The sequence below is a fragment of the Typopeltis vanoorti genome, chromosome 3, assembly GCF_054136105.1.
Source record: "Typopeltis vanoorti isolate ZY-2024b chromosome 3, IOZ_Tvanoo_1.0, whole genome shotgun sequence".
Classification (NCBI taxonomy): Eukaryota; Metazoa; Arthropoda; class Arachnida; order Uropygi; family Thelyphonidae; genus Typopeltis; species Typopeltis vanoorti.
Genome location: NC_143551.1, coordinates 100,197,137 through 100,217,429, shown reverse-complemented (window position 1 = coordinate 100,217,429; position 20,293 = coordinate 100,197,137). Strand labels below are relative to the sequence as shown.

The window sequence follows — 20,293 nt, the reverse complement described above, 5'->3', positions numbered from 1 at the left end:
ACCAAAAAGGTATAAAACAGATACTGCCTTCATAGACCTAACATCAAGAAAGGTTTACTGTATAAAGTAGCTAAAATAATCTAATAGGAAAATAAATGTTCATTTGAATTCAAACAAAAGCAGAACATTTATCTTGCAGGATGGATTGCCACAAGGATCTCTTCTCGCTCAGCTTTATTCCATCTGTACACAAGCGATACTCCTCCAATAGGTAGTCGAAAGTTTATGCGCTAATGACATAGCTATCGCCACGCAATATTGTACACTCTGCTCAGTGTGTCCTCAAGGACACACTGAGATTTCAGCTCGCTACAACATTACTTTGAACACTGGGGACTATCACCTAAGCCTAGCAAAAACTTGCTTTTTCGTTCCACCTATATAACCACGAGGCTCATAAAAAATTAAAAATAAACTTCTGCAACAACAGAACCCAGATCCATGAAAGTAACTCTTGTTACCTTGGTGTCACACTTGACCATAGTGTAACTTACCAAAAATATTTGGGAAAAAAAATTAGTTAAAAATATAGTTAAAGTGCCAGGAACAGCATCATAAACAAACTGGCAGGCACAACTTGGAGTTGTAATGACTTGACTCGTAGAATAGCAGCCTTGGTTCTAGTCCTCGTTGTTGCAGATTATTGTTCGCCAGTTTGGAGTTGAAGTCACCACACGACTCTCATAGACGCACAGCTTAACGTAGCAATCAGAACCATCTCTGGTACCTAACGATTCCCTGATGAAAACAATCTTTTATTATTTAGTGCTGCATTAATTTTTTTTTTTTTTTTTTTATGTTGAGAAAGTAAAAGGAAATATTCAAATAGAACTTGTCGAGATTCAGTGTGATAGAGTACTAAAAGGAAAGTACATATAATGAAATCGGTGTTCTAACTTTTATTTTTATTTACCATGTCTTTTTTTTTTTTTTTGTTTAATTGCGCATGTTTGCTGTAGAACATGTTAGCTATGTTTATGGTGTATACTTTTGTGAACAATTATTTTCATTCTTGAAAAGAAATAAAACTTCGCTTGGCGTAAGATTGGATGAGAGTATATCATCCATATTGAAAACTGCTTTATCACAAAAAATACCAGCCGATATTGATAAAATAATTTCTCGCAAAAGATGTCAAGTTTCTAATAAAAAAATACTAAATTGATTATACTTTTTTTTAAATGTAACGATTAGTGATATGTTTGTATCGATATGTTGACAAATTTATTTTTAAACGTACAATATGCTATGCATTCGATTTTTCTTTGCATGATTCGTTCGCACCATTGTCAGAAATTGTTTTTGAGTTTTAAACAATTTCAATAAATTGAGTGAAAATATTGTATAAGTACAATATTTTCACTCAAGTTCATAACTTAAACAAAGTTATGAACTTATTCAATATTTATAATTTTCACAAAGTTGACTTGTCGATATTAAAGTACAGTATATTAAAGAGGAAATTAAAACCTTTTTTTTTTTTTTTCCTCTCCACATGAGGCCCGTCCGCACTACTTCGGGTACAAGCTTAAGTAGCCTGTGTTCCCCTTTGAGTTTGATCCGCTACATTAGAACTGCACACTGTCGGTGGCAAGTTATTTTGCGACCTAGGCAAAGTTTGCAAGTGCGTCCCTTATTTCATAAACTAAAATGTTTCTAATTGACATTAAACAAAATAAAATTGTCTTTCAGGTTAAATTAATAGTTTTTTTAATTTTCTTTTTTAATTAATTTGAAAATTCCCTGTTATAATTCATTTACAAAAAAAAGTTATAAAATACAAATTTAATTTTTTAAAATGTTAACGTTTTAAAATATTTATCTTAACTGAATTTTAAATAGCGGTAAGTTCAAATCATTTAGGTAAGGAACAAAAAAGAATCAAGAGTTAAATAGTAAAATAGTGTGATGTGTGAGGGATATGTAAAAGAATCGATCCCTAAATCATATATCACTATTTAATTTTGATATTTTAGTAAAGTATGAATAAAGCATAGCTTGAAGTTTTGCGCCCATTCATGGCTTGCACCCTAGGCGGTTGCCTAGTTTGCCTAAATGGTAGCGTCGGCCCTGGAACTGCAATAAATGTTATTGAGTATGTACCGTCATCTATGGATGCTGAGCACTTGGTAACGAAGCTGTCTTGTTATACACGTACGTAAATCTCCCTTCCCTCTTTTAAAGGAAATAAACGAATGTATAATTAATCTCTCCTTTTTTTAAATAAGTAAAGTGGCAAGTTTTGTTTCTCAATTCATATGACAAAGATGAATCACTCCCAGTTGCTCGTGAGTTGAATATTTAAACATGAAAATATTGCTAGAAATCAATTCACACCTGATTGGAGGAAGGAAGGAACAAGGAAGAAGTAAATTCTAGGATGTTTGTTTCGTCACATGAGTAACGTGTTTGTGCCCATCATTATTATGGGAAAACGTTTGGTTATCGAGACACTTCTTTAAAATTCGTAAGTTGGTCTTTTTCCTGCTTGAAATTAATTTCCTTCTTATTATAAAACTTTTTCCAATATGTGTGTATAGCATTTTTTTTTTTTTTTTTACGTAAAAGAAAATTCTCACGATTAGATGACCTTCAATTGTATAATATTAATTCATGATATTTGGCCTTTGCGTAGTCATGACACTGTTTGCAGTCCCAAGGGCGGAAACCCGCCAGCCAAGTGTTGATGGGGGGGGGGGGTGGAATTCTCAATCACACTTATTGGGTAAGAAATGCAACGAACATAAGTTTGCTATACAAAATGTAAAAACATAACGAAAAAAGTAAACATAATTTATGAAGCTATACATTGTTAAAGAAAACGAAGCGGAGAAGTTTTTTTCCTGCACTTGGAGAAATAAATTAATGTGAATGGTGTGTTGGGATTTTCTTGAGGTTGAGGGGAAAACTTTCATCAAGTTACATTTTATTACCAGTATAAAGTGACGCTTCTAGTTAGTTAGGCTACTGCATGCTAAGCGTAGAGCGACTAATAGAAACGAAGCAACAGATACAGTGCTTAATGTATATATCTGTGCGCGCGCATCACATGGCTACGGATACATAATACTGTTAAGAATTATAATTATAGACCTGTTACATTCAAATGATAAATTATTTTTATATAATTAAACATTTAAACAACATTTTTAATTAATGGCTAAAATGAAAAACTTCAGTGATATCAAACAATAACAAAAAATCTATTTATCACCCTGTGTAAAAGTAATTAAAAGCTCGGAATGTCTACTCTTTCACTAGTATTGATCACTTTACTATATTCAATAATTCTTCAGTAAAATCAATAAGTAAATCAATCTCAGTACATATCAGTATTTTATTTTACAGGATTATTGCTTTTTTCAGTAGTGCCTAGACAAACTAGAGGCAGATTTTAATGTCTCTTTTTTCTTTAATGTATTTATAAAACTCGTAGCAATTTAGATAAAGATTTGATTTTATCTGAATCTCTGATTTGGTAAGTTCCACACTGCATCTGTTTCACATATCTGTCCAGTGTCCTGCCACAGTACCGAATAGATTGGTCGATTGGCAGAGCCTTTGCTACTGGCTCACACAAAAAGTTAAGCAAGTTTGAGTGCGGTTAGTAGGTGGAAGCGGTTCAATCGTTCGATGCTGTTGGCACACTCTCCCTCGATGAGTCTTTGGACTCCCTTGAGGTGTCAAATAATAATAATAATAAAGTGCATTTGTTTCCTCCATTTCCTCACATGTCTCTCTCTCTCATCGTCTTGATTACAGTAATTTGTTACTGTTTCCTACAGAAAAACTAGCCAGAACTTTAAAGAAATATGATTTCTGTACTGCTTTCAAACCTCATTTAAAGCTAATTACTCTTCTAAGAATCTACCTTTGGCCCTCTCTGTTCCAGGTATAATAAATTTAGTTTAATCCTTTATCCAAGTGTGAGCAAACAAAGTTTGCGCCTGAAAGTATCTTCAGGACTGGGGTAAGGTGGTACAACACCAGGGCTTACTCTAACCAAGTGAGAAATAAACTTTCAACATCTGTTCCAGGTGTTTGCAAGTTTCCTTGTTCTTGCATCTTATCATATTATGGTCACAGTGGTAGATCTAACATCTATCTAGGTGAACTTATATCCACTGCCACAACTATGGTCAGTCAGGTCTAGCAGATCATGCCTTTGGATATCTTGCATAAAGGTATCGAAAGGTTTCCCTACCAGGATTAGATGCAAAAAAAAAAAAACTACTATGCTTCATCAAAGCATATACAAACTTAAAATACTTTTTAGAATCAATGACAGATATAAAAAACCAGCCTAATCTAAATATGGTTGTGTTAAACTTTTCAAGATTTGGGAGACTTCAGTGCTTAAGCCTTCTGTCCAACAGCATCTATAGAGAAACACCATAGGAATTTGGGCTTAAAATAATTTTAGTTCTTCCATGTATTATTATTATTATTGTGTGTGTGTGTGTGTGTGTGTGATTATAATTTTAATATGTATTTCTAAATATGTCTGTAACAGAGACAAAAAATTGGAACTATTAACTTGTATTTAATTATCTTTTTCGTGTTGTATTCATTCCATTAAACTTAATTATAAGCCAAAACTGACATTGGTATTCTCTGCTGAATATGGCAACAGGTGTTCAAGATTTATTGTTTTTTATGTTTGTAGTATTTTCTTAAAGTTTGCACTCCCATCTAAATTCTTTTAAAAATCTAAAAGATGATAGAAAATTCATTTTATTTTTCTAAAATAAAATCACTAACCTCTCTAGTACCTTCATCACAACTCCAGATATATAGATTGGCCTATAATTTGAAGCCATAGTTTTATCACCACATTTATACAGTAGAATAATTTTACCTTCTTTCCACTCCCTTGGTACCTCTGCTGTTGTTGTAAGACTTATTAAACAGGCATGCCAATGCTACTGCCAATTCCCTGGAATATTCCTTTAGGATGTTTGGTGATATGTCATCAAATCCTATCATCTTATTGACATCAAGGTTATCTATTTCCTCAAATACTTCTTGCTCACTCACAATTAAGCCTCCTCTCCTATGCCCTCTACACTTAACTTCCTCATGATTCTACCTGATCAGAATGAAAAACCCTTATAAATTGGTCTGTGAATACTTCAACAATGTCTTCTGCAGCAGCAGCAGCAGTTACCATTCCACCATTTTCATCCATTAACATCATCTTACTACGATCATTCTTCCCTCTATTTTCCGCACATCTAAACAACCCTAGGGTTTTTCTTTGCCTGATTTGCCAATTTCTGCTCATACTGCACTTTTGTTTTCCTTTCCGAGTTACTCTCCTGGCTTGTTCTTTATATTCTTCGTGTAACTGATTATTACCATTATTCATCCTGTACTGTCTCCAAAGTACTTTCCTCTTCCAGATTTCATGCTTAAACCCCCCCTCATTTATCTATTTTACACCTACCTTATTCAGCCTTTTGGCCTTTGGAATACATTCGCACATTGATGCTGTTTATGAATTTCTTTGTCAGTTCACAAGCAGCATTTATTTCCTTACTGCTCAACTCCTCATTCCATGCTATAGCTTCTGACTGTCTCCTAAGCTTGTCATAATCACCAGCCTTATAATTCCACACATATCCTTCCTCACAGAAGTCTGCATATGGCTACAACCCAGGTGATCACTTCATGATCACTCTCACCAGCTGGAGGAAAGTGTGAAATCCCACTCACAATTACATCCTCTGATAAATGATCAGATCTAAAACTCTTGATCCTCATGTGTGCTCCTTTACATGCTGCCTGAGATAGTTATCTCTCAAGAACTCGAAAAATTTATTTTCCTTATTCCCAAATGCTTACTCCTTCCAATCTATACTGCCATAATTAAAATCACCCCTAATAATTACTGTTACTTTGTTCCCTAATCCAAGTTGTTTATACATTTCTTCATAATCACCCTCCATATTCACTAGCCTCTAGCAGCATCCAACTAAATATCTCTTCCCATCAGCCTCTACCATACACCACACTGCCTCATAACCATTACTACTTTGAGAGGGAGCCTGGAAAGTTCTGATAAATCTAGAACAAAAATGATATTAAAATAACTGATATAATCACAAGAAACAACATATCTTAAAACCATTTTACTCCCATGTTTCATCAAATTGTAATAATTTGTTCGTTTTCTTTTAGGATATATAAGAAGACAAAAAATTAATTAATTTTTGTTCTGGGTGTTTTCCAGACCCCCCCCCCCTCATGTTTCTCTCTTTCATGTGTACCTTATGTGGACAATTCCCCTGCTGTCATCAGAGCAGCACTCTCCTCCCTAAAGTGCAAAAAACACTTTACCCTTCCATTTTTAGTCCCAGTTGGATATCATCTTCATTCAACTACTAATTCCCACGATTTTGCAGCAAATAAACTCAATAAGTGAAGCCATTTCATCTCTCTTATTTCTGATACTTCTGGCATTTGTAAATGAATCTTAGGAACACATGCAATTTACAGACGAAAAATACTAGTGCCAGTGGTTGGCAGTAGATGGTGTAGGTGATGATGCTAGTCATGGTTCACTGTAGTTGATTTAAGTGTTGGAGATGGAGAGTTTGTAGAGCAAGTTCCCTACCTCGATGAGTCTTTGGACTCCTTTGCAATGTCATGTAATAATAATTAACACAGTTCACTTTTGGGTCTTGTAATCAGTCCTACCCAATCCAATTGCTGGTTGTGATTTCCCCACACCTGCCCTTGCCTAATCACTCAGTCTCAACTACTCCACTCACATCTCAGTCTATTCTATTTCTATGCTGATCATCCCATACATATGTACATACATTCGCTACTACTTCCAACATCTACTCTCCCTGTCCACCCACACTCTCCCCATTTCCCTGTTCCTCATGTATTGCCACTCTTTCTTCATCTCTCGCACTACTACTGTTTCCATTGCAAAGCACTACTGTCTCTTCAATACCACTCTCCTTATCTAACACTTCATCTCTTACTTCTGATCTCTTGCAAATATCACACACTGCACTTCTGTCTAGCAAGAGTTTCTTCAGTTCACTCACTCCAAAGCCATTCAAATGAAATCCATCACATCTGTATAATTCCATTCTTCCCTGAAATGTAGTTGATTATAATTTATATATATATATATTGATGATATATATCGATATATTATTATTATTATTATTCGGGCCTCCATGGAGTCAAAAGACTCATCGTGGGAGGTCCTTCCTAAGAACACAAAGTCTGTCAAGACTCATTGAGGGCCCCCCCCCCCCCCCCAAGAAACACAAAGTCTATCATGCACTCCTTAAACTCATTGACCGTTCTCGCACTCACCACTCCATCAGGCAATGCATTCCACGGTTCAACCACCCTCCACGCAAAGAAACCACTCCTCACCCTCTTGCTCACAGTTTCCTTTTGCAACTTCCAGAGATGGCCTCTTGTCATCATTCCTTCCCACTGTTCAACCAAGCGAAAGAACTCCCCAGTGTCAACCCTGTAACCACCTCTCAACAGTTTAAAAGTCTCAATCATATCACCTCTCCTTCTTCTATCCGCCAAACTCTGCAGTCCACATTCCCTCAGCCGATCCTCATAACTATCCTTGTACAGTCCTGAAACCATCTTTGTCATCTGTCTTTGTATCCTTTCCACAGTTAATTTATCCCCTTCAAATCCTGGGAACCAAATCTGAGAACAATAATCCAAGTGTGGTCTGATCAGAGACTTATACAATGGAATGATAACCCTCTTATCTCTGCAGGTCAGTGTCCTTCTCATAATTGCAGCAATCCTCTGTGTTACCTTCACCACCTTTGCAATATGTCCCCTAAACTTCAGGTTTCTATCAATCATCAACCCCAGATCTCTTGTCTCCCCTACTTCCTCCAGTATAACTCCTCCCATAGAGTATGCAGCATCCCATCGATGTTTCCCTAATCTCAAGACCTTACATTTTGCTGCATTAAACTGATACCCCCATTCATTTGCACCCATCTATCTAGCTTATTCAAATCCTCTTGCAGGGCTACCACATCTGCACTATTACTAATAATCCTTCCCAGCTTCACATCATCCATAAATAACTGATTATCCCCTTGCAATCCACTGGCAATGTCATTGATATAAAGGTTAAACAATATAGGTCCTAGTACTGAGCCCTGTCGGACCCCACTTGTAACCCTCTGTCTCCTTGAAACTGCTCCTCCATACACAACTCTCTGATATCTATCAGACCGCCAATCCTGAATCCAGTTGACCCATGTGCTGGATATAGTTTATATATATATATATAGTTTATTAGAATTGTAACTTGTCTTTTGGAGCAGCTTATATGTACATATGCCTATGTATATATGAAAATTGGAAAGAAAATACTTGGTAGCACTATCATGGTTTGGCAGAATAGCACCTGAGGATGTTTGCATAGTGTCTGTTCACTTGGTGTTGATAAACGTGTGGCAAATATTAACAGAATATATTATCTTTCATCATGCGCACTATAACGTTTTATAAAAATGGAACAGTGTTCATGTATAAAAATCCAGGTTGGAAGACTAATGCTTATGACTGCTGACAATTTTCACAGGAAGCATATGGGAATGTGACCCAATCTTTGTCTAATAGGATGACTACATCATAGCTGTCAGTTTAGCCAAGGTCAGAGTAGTGTGCATGATGATTCATATTGCAATTATCTTACTGAAGTGGCACTGTTAGATATTAGCAAAAGAGCCATTTGGATAGGATGTGATAGTCACATCAGCATGAGCATGAACTGAAATGGTAGTTGGGAAATGATACATTCTATCTTGTGACACTGTGCTAGGAATCATTGTGAAGGTGATAATTGTGCCATGTGGTTTTTTTTCTTCATGTGGTACTGACAGGAGACCAGATAGTCAATATATATATATAGTAAAATGGAACATTTATGAAACATTTATCTACACATGGCATTGCTATGGAAGCATCTTCATTTCACTGCCAAATACTAGTCATATCACATGATATGTTGCTGTATATTATTATTATTATTATTATTATTATTATTATTCAGGCCTCCATGGAGTCAAAAGGCTCTTCGTGGGAGGTCCTTCCTAAGAACATAAAGTCTGTCAAGACTCATCGAGGGGAGGTCCCCCCCCTAAGAAACACAAAGTCTATCATACCACTCTTTAAACTCATTGACCGTTCTCGCTCCCACCACTCCATCAGGCATTGCATTCCACGGTTCAACCACCCTCCACGCAAAGAAACCACTCCTTACCCTCTTGCTCACAGTTTCCTTTAACCTCCAGGGATGGCCTCTTGTCATCACTCCTTCCCGCTGTTCAACAAGCAGAAATACTGCACAAATATAGATGGAATTTGTGCAGTATTTCATTCACAGAACTGAAAGGGCAAGATGTCATCTTGCATGCTATGTGGAGGAGCTTCATTATAGATATCATCTGACAGCCACTTCCCAAAAGCATCCATTATTTTTTACCATCAGGTGTGAACATGAATGAAACATATGACTAGTGATTCAGTTAGAATCAGATATATAAATAAATCCACATTGTTGGATTTATTTATATATCCAAATATATTTATATATATATTTATTTATATACCAGAGAGGCTCTGGTTGGAACTTTTTAAAATGTTTGTTATATCATTTTTTTAAAAATTAATTTGCTATAGTGAGTCATCTGTACCACTACAATATTAAAGTATTCTTTTCAAGCTCCATGTTTATGTCATTGTTTTATGACTTGGAGTGTTTTTGATATAATAAATTTAGTTTAATCCTTTATCCAAGTGTAAGCAAACAAAGTTTGCGCTGAAGTATCTTTAGGACTGAGGCAACTCGTGGTAAAGGTGGACCAAGCTCTCATCACTCCTACTCTTATTATCTCCCATAATGCAAGGCACATCTCCTTGCGGATATGTATAATTATTATGATCTGAGACCTCCAGGGAGTCAAGGACTCATCAAGGGAGGCTGTAAATTACCTAACCCAGCTATCATACCCACCCTTGAATTCATTTACACTAGATGCACTCACTACCCCTAAGGGAAAATTATTCCACTTACTCACTGCTCTCTGGGAGAAAAACCTAGCTCTTACCCCTTCCTTGACTGCAAATAAATTTAACTTTCATGGATGCTCCCGTGTTCTCTCCCCACCTTCCATATAATGAAAAATTTCATTAGTTGAAATGCTATAACACCCATTCAAAAATTTATAGACCTCTATCATATTACCCCTTTTTCTCCTGTTAACCAGAGTCTGTAATCCACATACTCGTAATCTGTCCTCATAATCTAAATCCCATAATCCGGATATAATCTTTGTAACTCTTCTTTGCACCTTTTCCACAGCTTCTTTACCCCATTGGAACCTGGGAGACCAAATCTGCGCACAATAATCCAAGTGTGGTCTTATCAAGCATATAAGGAGGCAAAATTACTTCCTTATCCTTACATGTCAAGGTTCGCTTCAAGATAGCACTTATCCTGTGAGTTGTATTTGCAACCTTTGCTATGTGACCTTTCGAACTTTAAATTCTTATCCACCAATACACCAAGATCCTTTGCTTCTTCAGTTTCTTGTAGCATAACCCCGCTAATATAATATGCTGCTGGAACTCTAATCATGCTGAAGTGCATAACTTTATTACACTTACTAACATTAAACTGACAGCCATTTTCGTTTGCCCAGATTTCCAGTCATTCAAATCACTATTCAAATCATTTTGTAATTGCTGAATATCAGTAACATTCCTGATTGCCCTGCCTGTCTTCACATCATCAGCAAACAATTGCAAATCTGATGATAGACCCTGCTTTATTTCATTAATGTATAGATTGAACAATAATGGGCGAAGGACTGAACCCTGAGGTACACCTGAGAGATAATGCTATGCATTAATGGAAGTGCCACTACCCATACCGGTTTTGACCTTTATTGAGATCTCATCAGTGGTAGCCAGATCCAGAGGTGCTGATATTAAGGTGGAAGCAATGGAGAAGTCATATTTACCTATACAAGTTGCCAAAAGGTGTCTCACCTTATTATTAAATTACTCTGGATTTGTTTGCTTACACTTGGATAAAGGATTAAACTAAATTTATTATAGGCTAACCAAGTGGAAAAAAACTTCCAACATCTTTCTCTAAATCCAGAGTAATTTAATAATAAGGTAAGACACCTTTTGGCAACTCGTACTTTTCCACCTTGGTATCACCACCTCTGTGTCTGGCTCCCACTGACGAGACCTCAATAATGGTCGAAACCAGTATGGGTAGTGGCCCTTCCCTTAATGCATTGCGTTATACATGTCTGCAAGGAGATGTGCCTTGCATTATGGGAGATACTAAGAGTAGAAGTGATGAGAGCTTGGTCCACCTTTACGAGTTGCCTCAGTCCTGAAGATACTTCAGGCGCAAACTTTGTTTGCTTACACTTGGATAAAGGATTAAACTAAATTTATTATCAAGTGGGGGCGGAAAAAAAACTTCCAACAAGTGTTTTTGATGTTGAAAAGTTTTAGCACCATTTTTATGGTAGCAGTTCCATTTCTTGCAAACATTCATTGAGACAACACTTGGGTAAAAAGCATTCCGAGTCATCCTTTATACCCAAATACGTTCATGAGACTTCAGTAGCATGACTTGTCATTCCACTGGGGCCACTTTCCAATCCTTGTTCTGTGTTCCTTGGTCTGTCAATTGGCAACATATTAGTTGTTAGTAAAGGCATGTGGACTGTAGTTCTTCACTTATTTGATATGTAGTTCTTTACTTTTTTTTTTTTTTTTTGAAACTTTTGGATTGCTTGTGGCTGCTTGTATATCCAAATATAGATTTTCTAGAGCCCAACAAGATGAAGTAACTAGATGAAGAAACTTCCAATGTTTTAGGCCTGCTTCCCAGTTGTATCTTAAAGGCTTATTTATCCTGTAGACTTTTTCTTTTTTTTTTTAGTGACGTCCACCCATAAAAGGTTAGGAAAAGTACATGGATGGTTTAAGGATTTTGTTTGGTCTCTAGAACTTGTCTAGAGACCAAACATGGAACTTTTTTAAGCATTTCAATCCTCCAATAAGTCCCCCCCCGCTCCTCCACCACAGTGACATTTGACTATGATTTTCCTTTAAATTACTGTTAACTCTTTCCATGTACTCATCATTTGGTAAAGATCTAAATGACTTTTCACAAACTGACATCCTTTATACACCATGTATTGCATATGACTAAATAAACACACGTAAAACCACAGTAATAGGTTTTTTTTAATATGTAAATATTTCGACCTAAGTGTCTTAGGACATTGTCAGTACAGTTGAGAACAATACTAGAAATGACATACAGATAGGGCGCATGAATACAATGGAATCCAAATGCGCTTTCTAGCATTTAAAAAAAAAAAAAAAAAAAAAAATATATATATATATATATATATATATATATATATATATATATATATATATATATATATATATATATTAGATTATTTAGATTAAATTAAAATTAAAATTGAATTATTTTACACAATTTTGTATGACAATTTCCCATACTTTAGGAATGGCAAGAACATCATTAGGGTTTAGATTGGGTCTGTGAAGTAAGGCTTCAGCACTTTCTTTATCTAAACGTTCATGTTTGTATGAAGATCTGTGTAGAAGTTTGTTCTTTTCTCAGTGGATCCTGTGGTTTAGGTTTTCAACTTTGTGTTGGGAGAGGCCGGATTTCTGCGGCTTGATGAGACGGATGCGATCTTGATGTTCAGAGATGCGTTTAAGAACAGATCTGCCTGCCGGCCCAAAGTATGACAGTTTACAGGAGCATGGTACCTCATACATGCCAGGTAGTAACAGAGGTGGGAGTTTGTCTTTAGGCGAAGGTAACAAGTTGTAGATCTGGTTGATGGGTTTGTAGGTCGCAGCAAGATTGTATTTTTTGAAGTCGCTCTGAGATGCCTTTGACATAAGGTATGGGAATCCTATGGGCTTGTTCTTATCTAGGTTGATGTGTGGAGAAGTGGCTGATGATTTTTTGAGTAGTTTTAGGATTGTATCCATTTAGAATGGCTGTGTTTTTGATTATTTCCAATTCTTGTTTTAGAGATTCCTCAGAGGAGCAAAATCTGTGTGCTCTTGATACCAGTGATTTGATGATGCCAAATTTTTGAGAAGGATGATGAGCAGAAGAGTTGTGGATGTAGCAACCTGAAAAGGTTGGCTTTTGAGAAACAGATGTAGCTCTTGTTCGGAATGACCCCAGACTGCAAAGACATCATCGACATAATGTAGCCAGATTTTTGGTTTGGGTTGAAACGTGAAAATTTTTTCCTCAAGATCTTCTATAAACAGGTCTGCCAAGTTAGGTGATAAGAGGGACCCCATAGCTGTTCCCTCCTCTTGCTTGTAGATTTTTTCTTTCCAAGTGAAGTAACCGGAAGTAATTGTAAATTTGAATAGTTCAACAATATCAGACGGAAATGTTTGAGTTAACAGGTCCACTGTTTCTTTATGGGGGATATTAGTGAAGAGGGAGACAATCGAAGCTAATTAGCATGTCAGTTTCCAATAGTCGAGTGTCTTTTAACGCTGGAAAACGCTGCTGCACGCATTTGGATTCCATTGTATTCATGCACCCTATCTGTATGTTATTTCTAGTATTGTTCTCAGCTGTACTGATGATGTCCTAAGACACTTAGGTTGAAATATTTACGTATTAAAAAAGCCTATTACTGTGTTTTTACGTGTGTTTATTTAGTCATGAATTCTCCACCGGTTTCTTTATATAATCAAATATATTGCATATGACTATGCAATACAGATTTTGCTGCAGTAAGAGAGATGTCTTATGACTGTTTGGTTGGAGAGTGTATATATAAATATGGATATTTAACTGTTACACTGATATGTATATTTTTTGATAAATATGCACGGTAGGCAATTACATTCTTTTTATTTACTTTCTTTATCAGATTGAAAGAGCTATGTCTTCATGGAAAATATACAAGACAAAGATTTGTTTGCATGTGATTGTTCCAGCTGTACAGCACTGTAACTTGGACATTTCATCGTTATTAAAAGTTTGCATTTTAATGTTTTCTTTGAATTATTTTGTACTCATTTTGATGTTGTTTGTTCCATTGCAAACTGAAGAATTAATTCAGGTAACATTATCTGATTTGTTATCTGGTAGTCTATACACATATACCACATATGAAAGAAAGATAGGTGTGTTTCTTTTATGTTTCATACATAATTTAAAATTACTTTTATTAATAATTTATACATAAATATTGTATCTTTAAATTTAGCCAGATCATATTGTCACAGGAACAAGAAATCATATAGATGCCAGGATATTTTTGAAAAGGACCACTGTATTTTTGGATGTACTTATCCAAGTGTAAGTAAACAAAGTTGTGTGCATGAAGTATACATTCATGAATAGGCTACTTGTATATAGAGGCTAATGACTTCACATTAAATTGCCTTAGTTATCCCATAATGCAAAGGTAATGTGAAGTCATTAGCCTCTATATATACAAGTAGTCTAGATGTGAATGTACTGTACTTCACTTGCAAACTTTGTTTTCTAACACTTATATTCTTGTTTTATCCTTTATCCAGTTTCTTGGCAAGTTTAATTTAATTTGCAACCAAGTGAAAAAAAAACACATCAACTTTGTACATTTTGCATCTGCATTCTTTTAAAGAGATTATTCCAACGCCCTCATTTTGTAATGTAGAAGCTGTATCTCAGGAAGTTCCACAATACATGATGAAGAGATTATCTGATGTCTGCAATGGCACATGTGGGTTCCACTCTTTATTTCAACAACAACTCTCATCGTGTTTTGAGTGAATTGGTTGTAGAGAAGATTAAGCTTGTTCATTTTTTATTTATTTTTTTATTTATTTTTTTATTAACATGTTGAACTTTTGCTGAGGTGGTGGGGTGAGTTAGCATGAAGATGTCAGTGTGAGTAGGCTTTTGTAGACATCCAGTGATATACACTATTATGTACCTCTTTACTGATTAACATATCTAGGAAAGTGAGTTGTGGTTCTTCTCCATTTTGATGTGAACTTTTTTAATCAAGTCCATTTAGAAAAAACATTTAGATTGTCCAGGCTGTGTTTTCCAAATAATTAGGATATGTATAACATTTGTAAATAACACACTATTCAAGTAGCTAGAATAGTTTGTTTGAATTTTGGAAAGTTTTTAGACAAAATGAAAGGAATTTTTGATAAAAGAATGAGTATTGAGTATGTCCTATGTAGTTTTTAAATTTTTTTTTTTTTTTTTTTTTTTTTTTTAAATTTTCAGCAAACCATTCAGTCTAAGATTAAGAGGATCGCTAGCTTTAAGTTAACTTCTAGTATGATCTATATAAAACTTTTTCACATGAATGAAAGATCTTATAGACATAAGATATTTGTGGAAAGGGACACTGTTTTTTTGGACAGCATCTTTATATCTGATGTCATGAATGGCATCTGCAGGTTTCTTCGTGTGCAATTGTTTGGATAATTGTTTTGAATGAATTGCTTGCAAAGAAGGTCCTGTGTATCCTAGGATATACAGATAGCTCTATTTTTTAACTTGGTGATGATGCTGAACTTTTGCTGGGAGTGGTGGAACAAGTTAGTAGGAAGATACCAGCTGATATGAGTAAGCTGTTTTGTAAAAATTATCTGGTGATATGCTGTCTTCTACCTCTTTATTGATTAAATATATTTCAAAAAGGGAGGTTCTTCTCCTCAGTTTTGATGGTGAACTTTATTTTTTATGAAAAACTGTTAGTTTATAATAAATTTAGTTTAATCCTTTATCCAAGTGGGAGCAAACAAAGTTTGTGCTTGAAAATATATTCAGGACTGGGGTAAGGTAGTACAACACTGGGATACTCGTAGCAAAGGTGGAGCAAGCTACCATCACTCCTATCCCAGTATCTCCCATAATGCAAAACACATCTCCTTGCAGATATGTATAATGTTATGCATTTAAGGGAAGGGCCACTACCCAGACTAGTTTCGACCTTTATTGAGGGCTCTTCAGTGGGAGCCAGGCCCAAGTGGAGATACCAGGCAGAAGCAATAGCGAGGTCATCTTTACCTATAGGAGTTGCCAAAAGGTGTGCCACCTTTTTATTAAATTACTCTGGATTTAGAGAAAGACGTTGAAAGTTTATTTTTCACTTGGATAATCCTTTATCCATATTTTCAGGCGCAACCATATATTGCACCTGAAAATATCTTCAGAGTAATTTAATAAAAAGGTGGCACACCTTTTGGCAACTCCTATAGATAAAGATGACCTCGCTATTGCTTCTGCCTGGTATCTCCATCTCTGAGCCTAGCTCCCACTGAAGAGACTTCAATAAAGGCCGAAACTAGTCTGGGTAGTTGGTAATTAGTTTACGGAATTAACAACGCATATAAAGTATATTAATTAAAGGTAACTTTAATGAAGAACTTCTATATTTCGGCAATGTCACATTGCCATCATCAGGAACATAAAGATATGGTATGTGCACTCAGGAACTAACACAAAGCAAATGAGGAAGAAAGCAAGAAACCAATATTGTTCCTAAAGTCCTAATGGTGCCCTCTTGCAGGCTAATTTGGTAGTCTTGGCAGTTGGGCTGAAGTTCTCATAATGAAAGTCTCCCAAATTTGGGGCAGTTTCATGCACCCAAATTTGTTGAGGTTAGGAACGTTTTTTAGAGCTGCTGAAGATTCTTTGAATAATCTTTCGTATTTAAACTTGCTGTGATGAATTATTTTTGTTTTCTTCCAACAAATTTTATGGTGGGTATCCAAGGCATGGTCTGCCAGCCCAGATCGGCTGTACTGGTGAAACCGAATGTAGTCTTGGTGTTCTGAAATCCTGATATTTGTTGTTCTGCCTGTTTGGCCAAAGTAGGACAATTTGCAGCTGCAAGGGACCTGGTATACACCAGGTAGGTCTAGGGGAAGTGGTTGGTCTTTGGTAGAGCGGATAAGGGATGCCAACTTTTTATATGGTCTGTAACAGGAAGTAAGGTCATATTTTTTGAGGATATTGGTTATTTTCTCAGAGGTGCCCTGGATGTAGGGGATGGTGATAGACATGGTGTAATCTTTATTGGGGAGGGGGGGTTGTGGTTTACAGGTTTTAGTATTTTTTGGATTTTTTTGGGGTTATAGCCATTGGCTAAGAAAGTGTTGAGGATGTGGTTTAGTTCAATAGTCAGGGCCTTGTCATCTGAGAACAGGGCAAAATTAATCATTCAGATTAATTTTGCCCTGTTATATAGTGTTTTTATCACACCATATTGTTGTGAGGGGTGGTGGTGGGATTGCTGGTGAATGTATCTGCCAGTGTGGGTGGGTTTTCTGTAACCAGAGAAAACCAAAGATCCATCAAGCTGGCGGGTGATTAAAGTGTCTAAGAAGGGGAGGGTGTTGTTTTCCTCTTTTTCTAAGGTGAACTGGACTCTGGGGTGTTGGTTGTTTAAGTGTGCTAGGAAGGAGTGGAGTGTGTCTGAGCCATGCGGCCAAATAGCAAACACATCAGCCACATAACGAAGCCAAATAGTGGGTTTTTGTGGGGCGGAGTTTAAGGCTTTCTCTTCAAATGTCTCCATAAAGAAATTGGCCAAGGGTGGGGAAAGATGTGAACCCATGGCTGTCCCCTCTATCTGTTTGTAGAACTTTCCTTGCCAAACGAAATAGCCTGAGTTCATTGTGAACTGAAATAGGGCTGAGATATCAGGAGGAAACTTGGCTTGGATGAGCTGAAGGGTTTCTTTGAATGGGACATTAGTGAATAGGGAGGAGACGTCAAAACTGACCATTATGTCAGTGTGTTGGAGTGTGAGGTTTTCTATACTGGCTTTAAAGTGGGCTGAGTTTTTTATGTGTGATGGTGTGTTGTCAGTGTAGTGTGTGAGCGTTTTGGCTAAATGTTTGGCTAATTTATATGTGGGGGAATCAATGCCATCCACTATGGGACGCAATGGCACATCTTGTTTATGTATTTTTGGGAGTCCATATAAGCGGGGGGGGGGGTCTAGAGTTATAAGGTTTAAGTTTGTTGGTGACTTCCACAGGCCAAGAAGTGACTTTCTTAAGGAGTCTGTGGATAGTTCTAATCTGAGAGCTGGTTGGATTATATTCATTAGGGAGGTAAGCAGTACGGTCTAGTACTAAAGAATTTAGCTTACCTTTGTAGTCTTTTTGATTGAGTACCACAGTGGCGCTTCCCTTATCAGCTTTGGTGATTACTATTTTTTTGTTGTTTTTCAATTCTTGTAGGGCTGTATATTCGTTTTTGGATAAGTTGGATTTTGGAGGTTTGGCTTTAGTGAGAACACCGACTACATCCAGTCTCATGTTGTTGGCGATATGGTTAGGCAGGTTGCGAATTCCACGCTCTATTTGGATCATGATTTCTTCAGCAGGTATCCTTTTAGGAGCTAGGACGAAATTGTGACCACGTGAAAGTGCTGTGAGTGCTTCAGGCTTTAAAACTGCCGACGAGAGGTTGACTACAGTGTTGAGTGGTGGCTAAGGTATGGAAGTAGAATTCTTTGTCAGGTTTTCGTATTTTTTCACGTGCCGACTACGTATTTTTTCGAATTCCTTTCTTGCCGATGCGCATGAGATGTCATTAAGTATAGACCATAGATCAAGGCCGAGTGTATTCGACAGTTCTTCCTCTAGCACCCGTAAGGTTTTGTTTTCATCGGCAAGGAGAACGCGCGTCATGGTAATTTGTTCTCTTAACAGGGCGAAGCTAGTGCGGTTATAAATGCTTAGAGCTTTCTCGGAAGTGAAACGGTGCTTCAATTTGACACAAGTAGGGATCACTTTGTTATCCCGCCAGCGTTTTAGGAACGTCAGACGATTTATTTGCCTCGATATCTTTAACCTCAATTTGCCGTATTGACGGGCCTTTCGTGCGATTGCATCTCCGTGTATGATCATGATTCTAGTAGCAAGACTTATACGTTGGTTAGACATAACTGGTAATTAGTTTACGGAATTAACAACGCATATAAAGTATATTAATTAAAGGTAACTTTAATGAATAACTTCTATATTTCAGCAATGTCACATTTCCATCTTCAGGAACATAAAGATATGGTATGTGCACTCAGGAACTAACACAAAGCAAATGTGGAAGAAAGCAAGAAACTAATATTGTTCCTAAAGTCCTAATGGTGCCCTCTTGCGGGCTAATTTGGTAGTCTTGGCAGTTGGGCTGAAGTTCTCATAATGAAAGTCTCCCAAATTTGGGGCAGTTTCATGCACACTATATAACAGGGCAAAATTAATCTGCTCAGATGACAAGGCCCTGACTATTGAACTAAACCACATCCTCAACACTTTCTTAGCCAATGGCTATAACCCCAAATAAATCCAAAAAATACTAAAACCTGTAAACCACAACCCCCCTCCACAATAAAGATTACACCAAGTCTATCACCATCCCCTACATCCGGGTACCTCTGAGAAAATAACCAATATCCTCAAAAAATATGACCTTACTTCCTGTTACAGACCATATAAAAAGTTGGCATCCCTTATCCGCTCTACCAAAGACCAACCACTACCCCTAGACCTACCTGGTGTATACCAGGTCCCTTGCAGCTGCAAATTGTCCTACTTTGGCCAAACAGGCAGAACAACAAATATCAGGATTTCAGAACACCAAGACTACATCCGGTTTCACCAGTACAGCCGCTCTGGGCTGGCAGATGCCTTGGATACCCACCATAAAATTTGTTGGAAGAAAACAAAAATAATTCATCGCAGCAAGTTTAAATACGAAAGATTATTCAAAGAATCTTCAGCAGCTCTAAAAAACGTTCCTAACCTCAACAAATTTGGGTGTATGAAACTGCCCCAAATTTGGGAGACTTTCATTATGAGAACTTCAGCCCAACTGCCAAGACTACCAAATTATCCTGCAAGAGGGCACCATTAGGACTTTAGGAACAATATTAGTTTCTTGATTTCTTCCTCATTTGCTTTGTGTTAGTTCCTGAGTGCACATACCATATCTTTATGTTCCGGAAGATGGCAATGTGACATTGCCGAAATATAGAAGTTATTCATTAAAGTTACCTTTAATTAATATACTTTATATGCGTTGTTAATTCCGTAAACTAATTACCAGTTATGTCTAACCAACGTATAAGTCTTGCTACTAGAATCATGATCATACATGGAGATGCAATCGCACGAAAGGCCCGTCAATACGGCAAATTGAGGTTAAAGATATCGA

The 20,293-nt window shown here is 36.7% G+C and overlaps 1 protein-coding gene across 5 annotated transcripts in view; it reads left to right on the top strand.

The window, feature by feature from the left end:
• Positions 1–2,241: 2,241 nt before the first annotated feature.
• LOC150108420 (uncharacterized) overlaps positions 2,242–20,293 on the top strand; it is a 167,134-nt gene continuing 149,082 nt past the window's right edge. For 2 of the 5 annotated variants that reach the window (XR_016548133.1, XM_090390774.1), the window contains exons 1-2: positions 2,242–2,467; positions 13,989–14,244. Coding sequence is in view for 3 of the 5 variants with exons in the window: in XM_090390774.1 (XP_090246900.1) it covers positions 14,001–14,244 (244 nt within the window). In the remaining 2 variants the exon portion in view is untranslated. Of the gene's footprint in view, positions 2,468–13,988; positions 14,245–20,293 lie in introns of those variants that run through there. The other 3 variants (XM_090390772.1, XM_090390770.1, XM_090390773.1) reach the window with 3 other exon arrangements.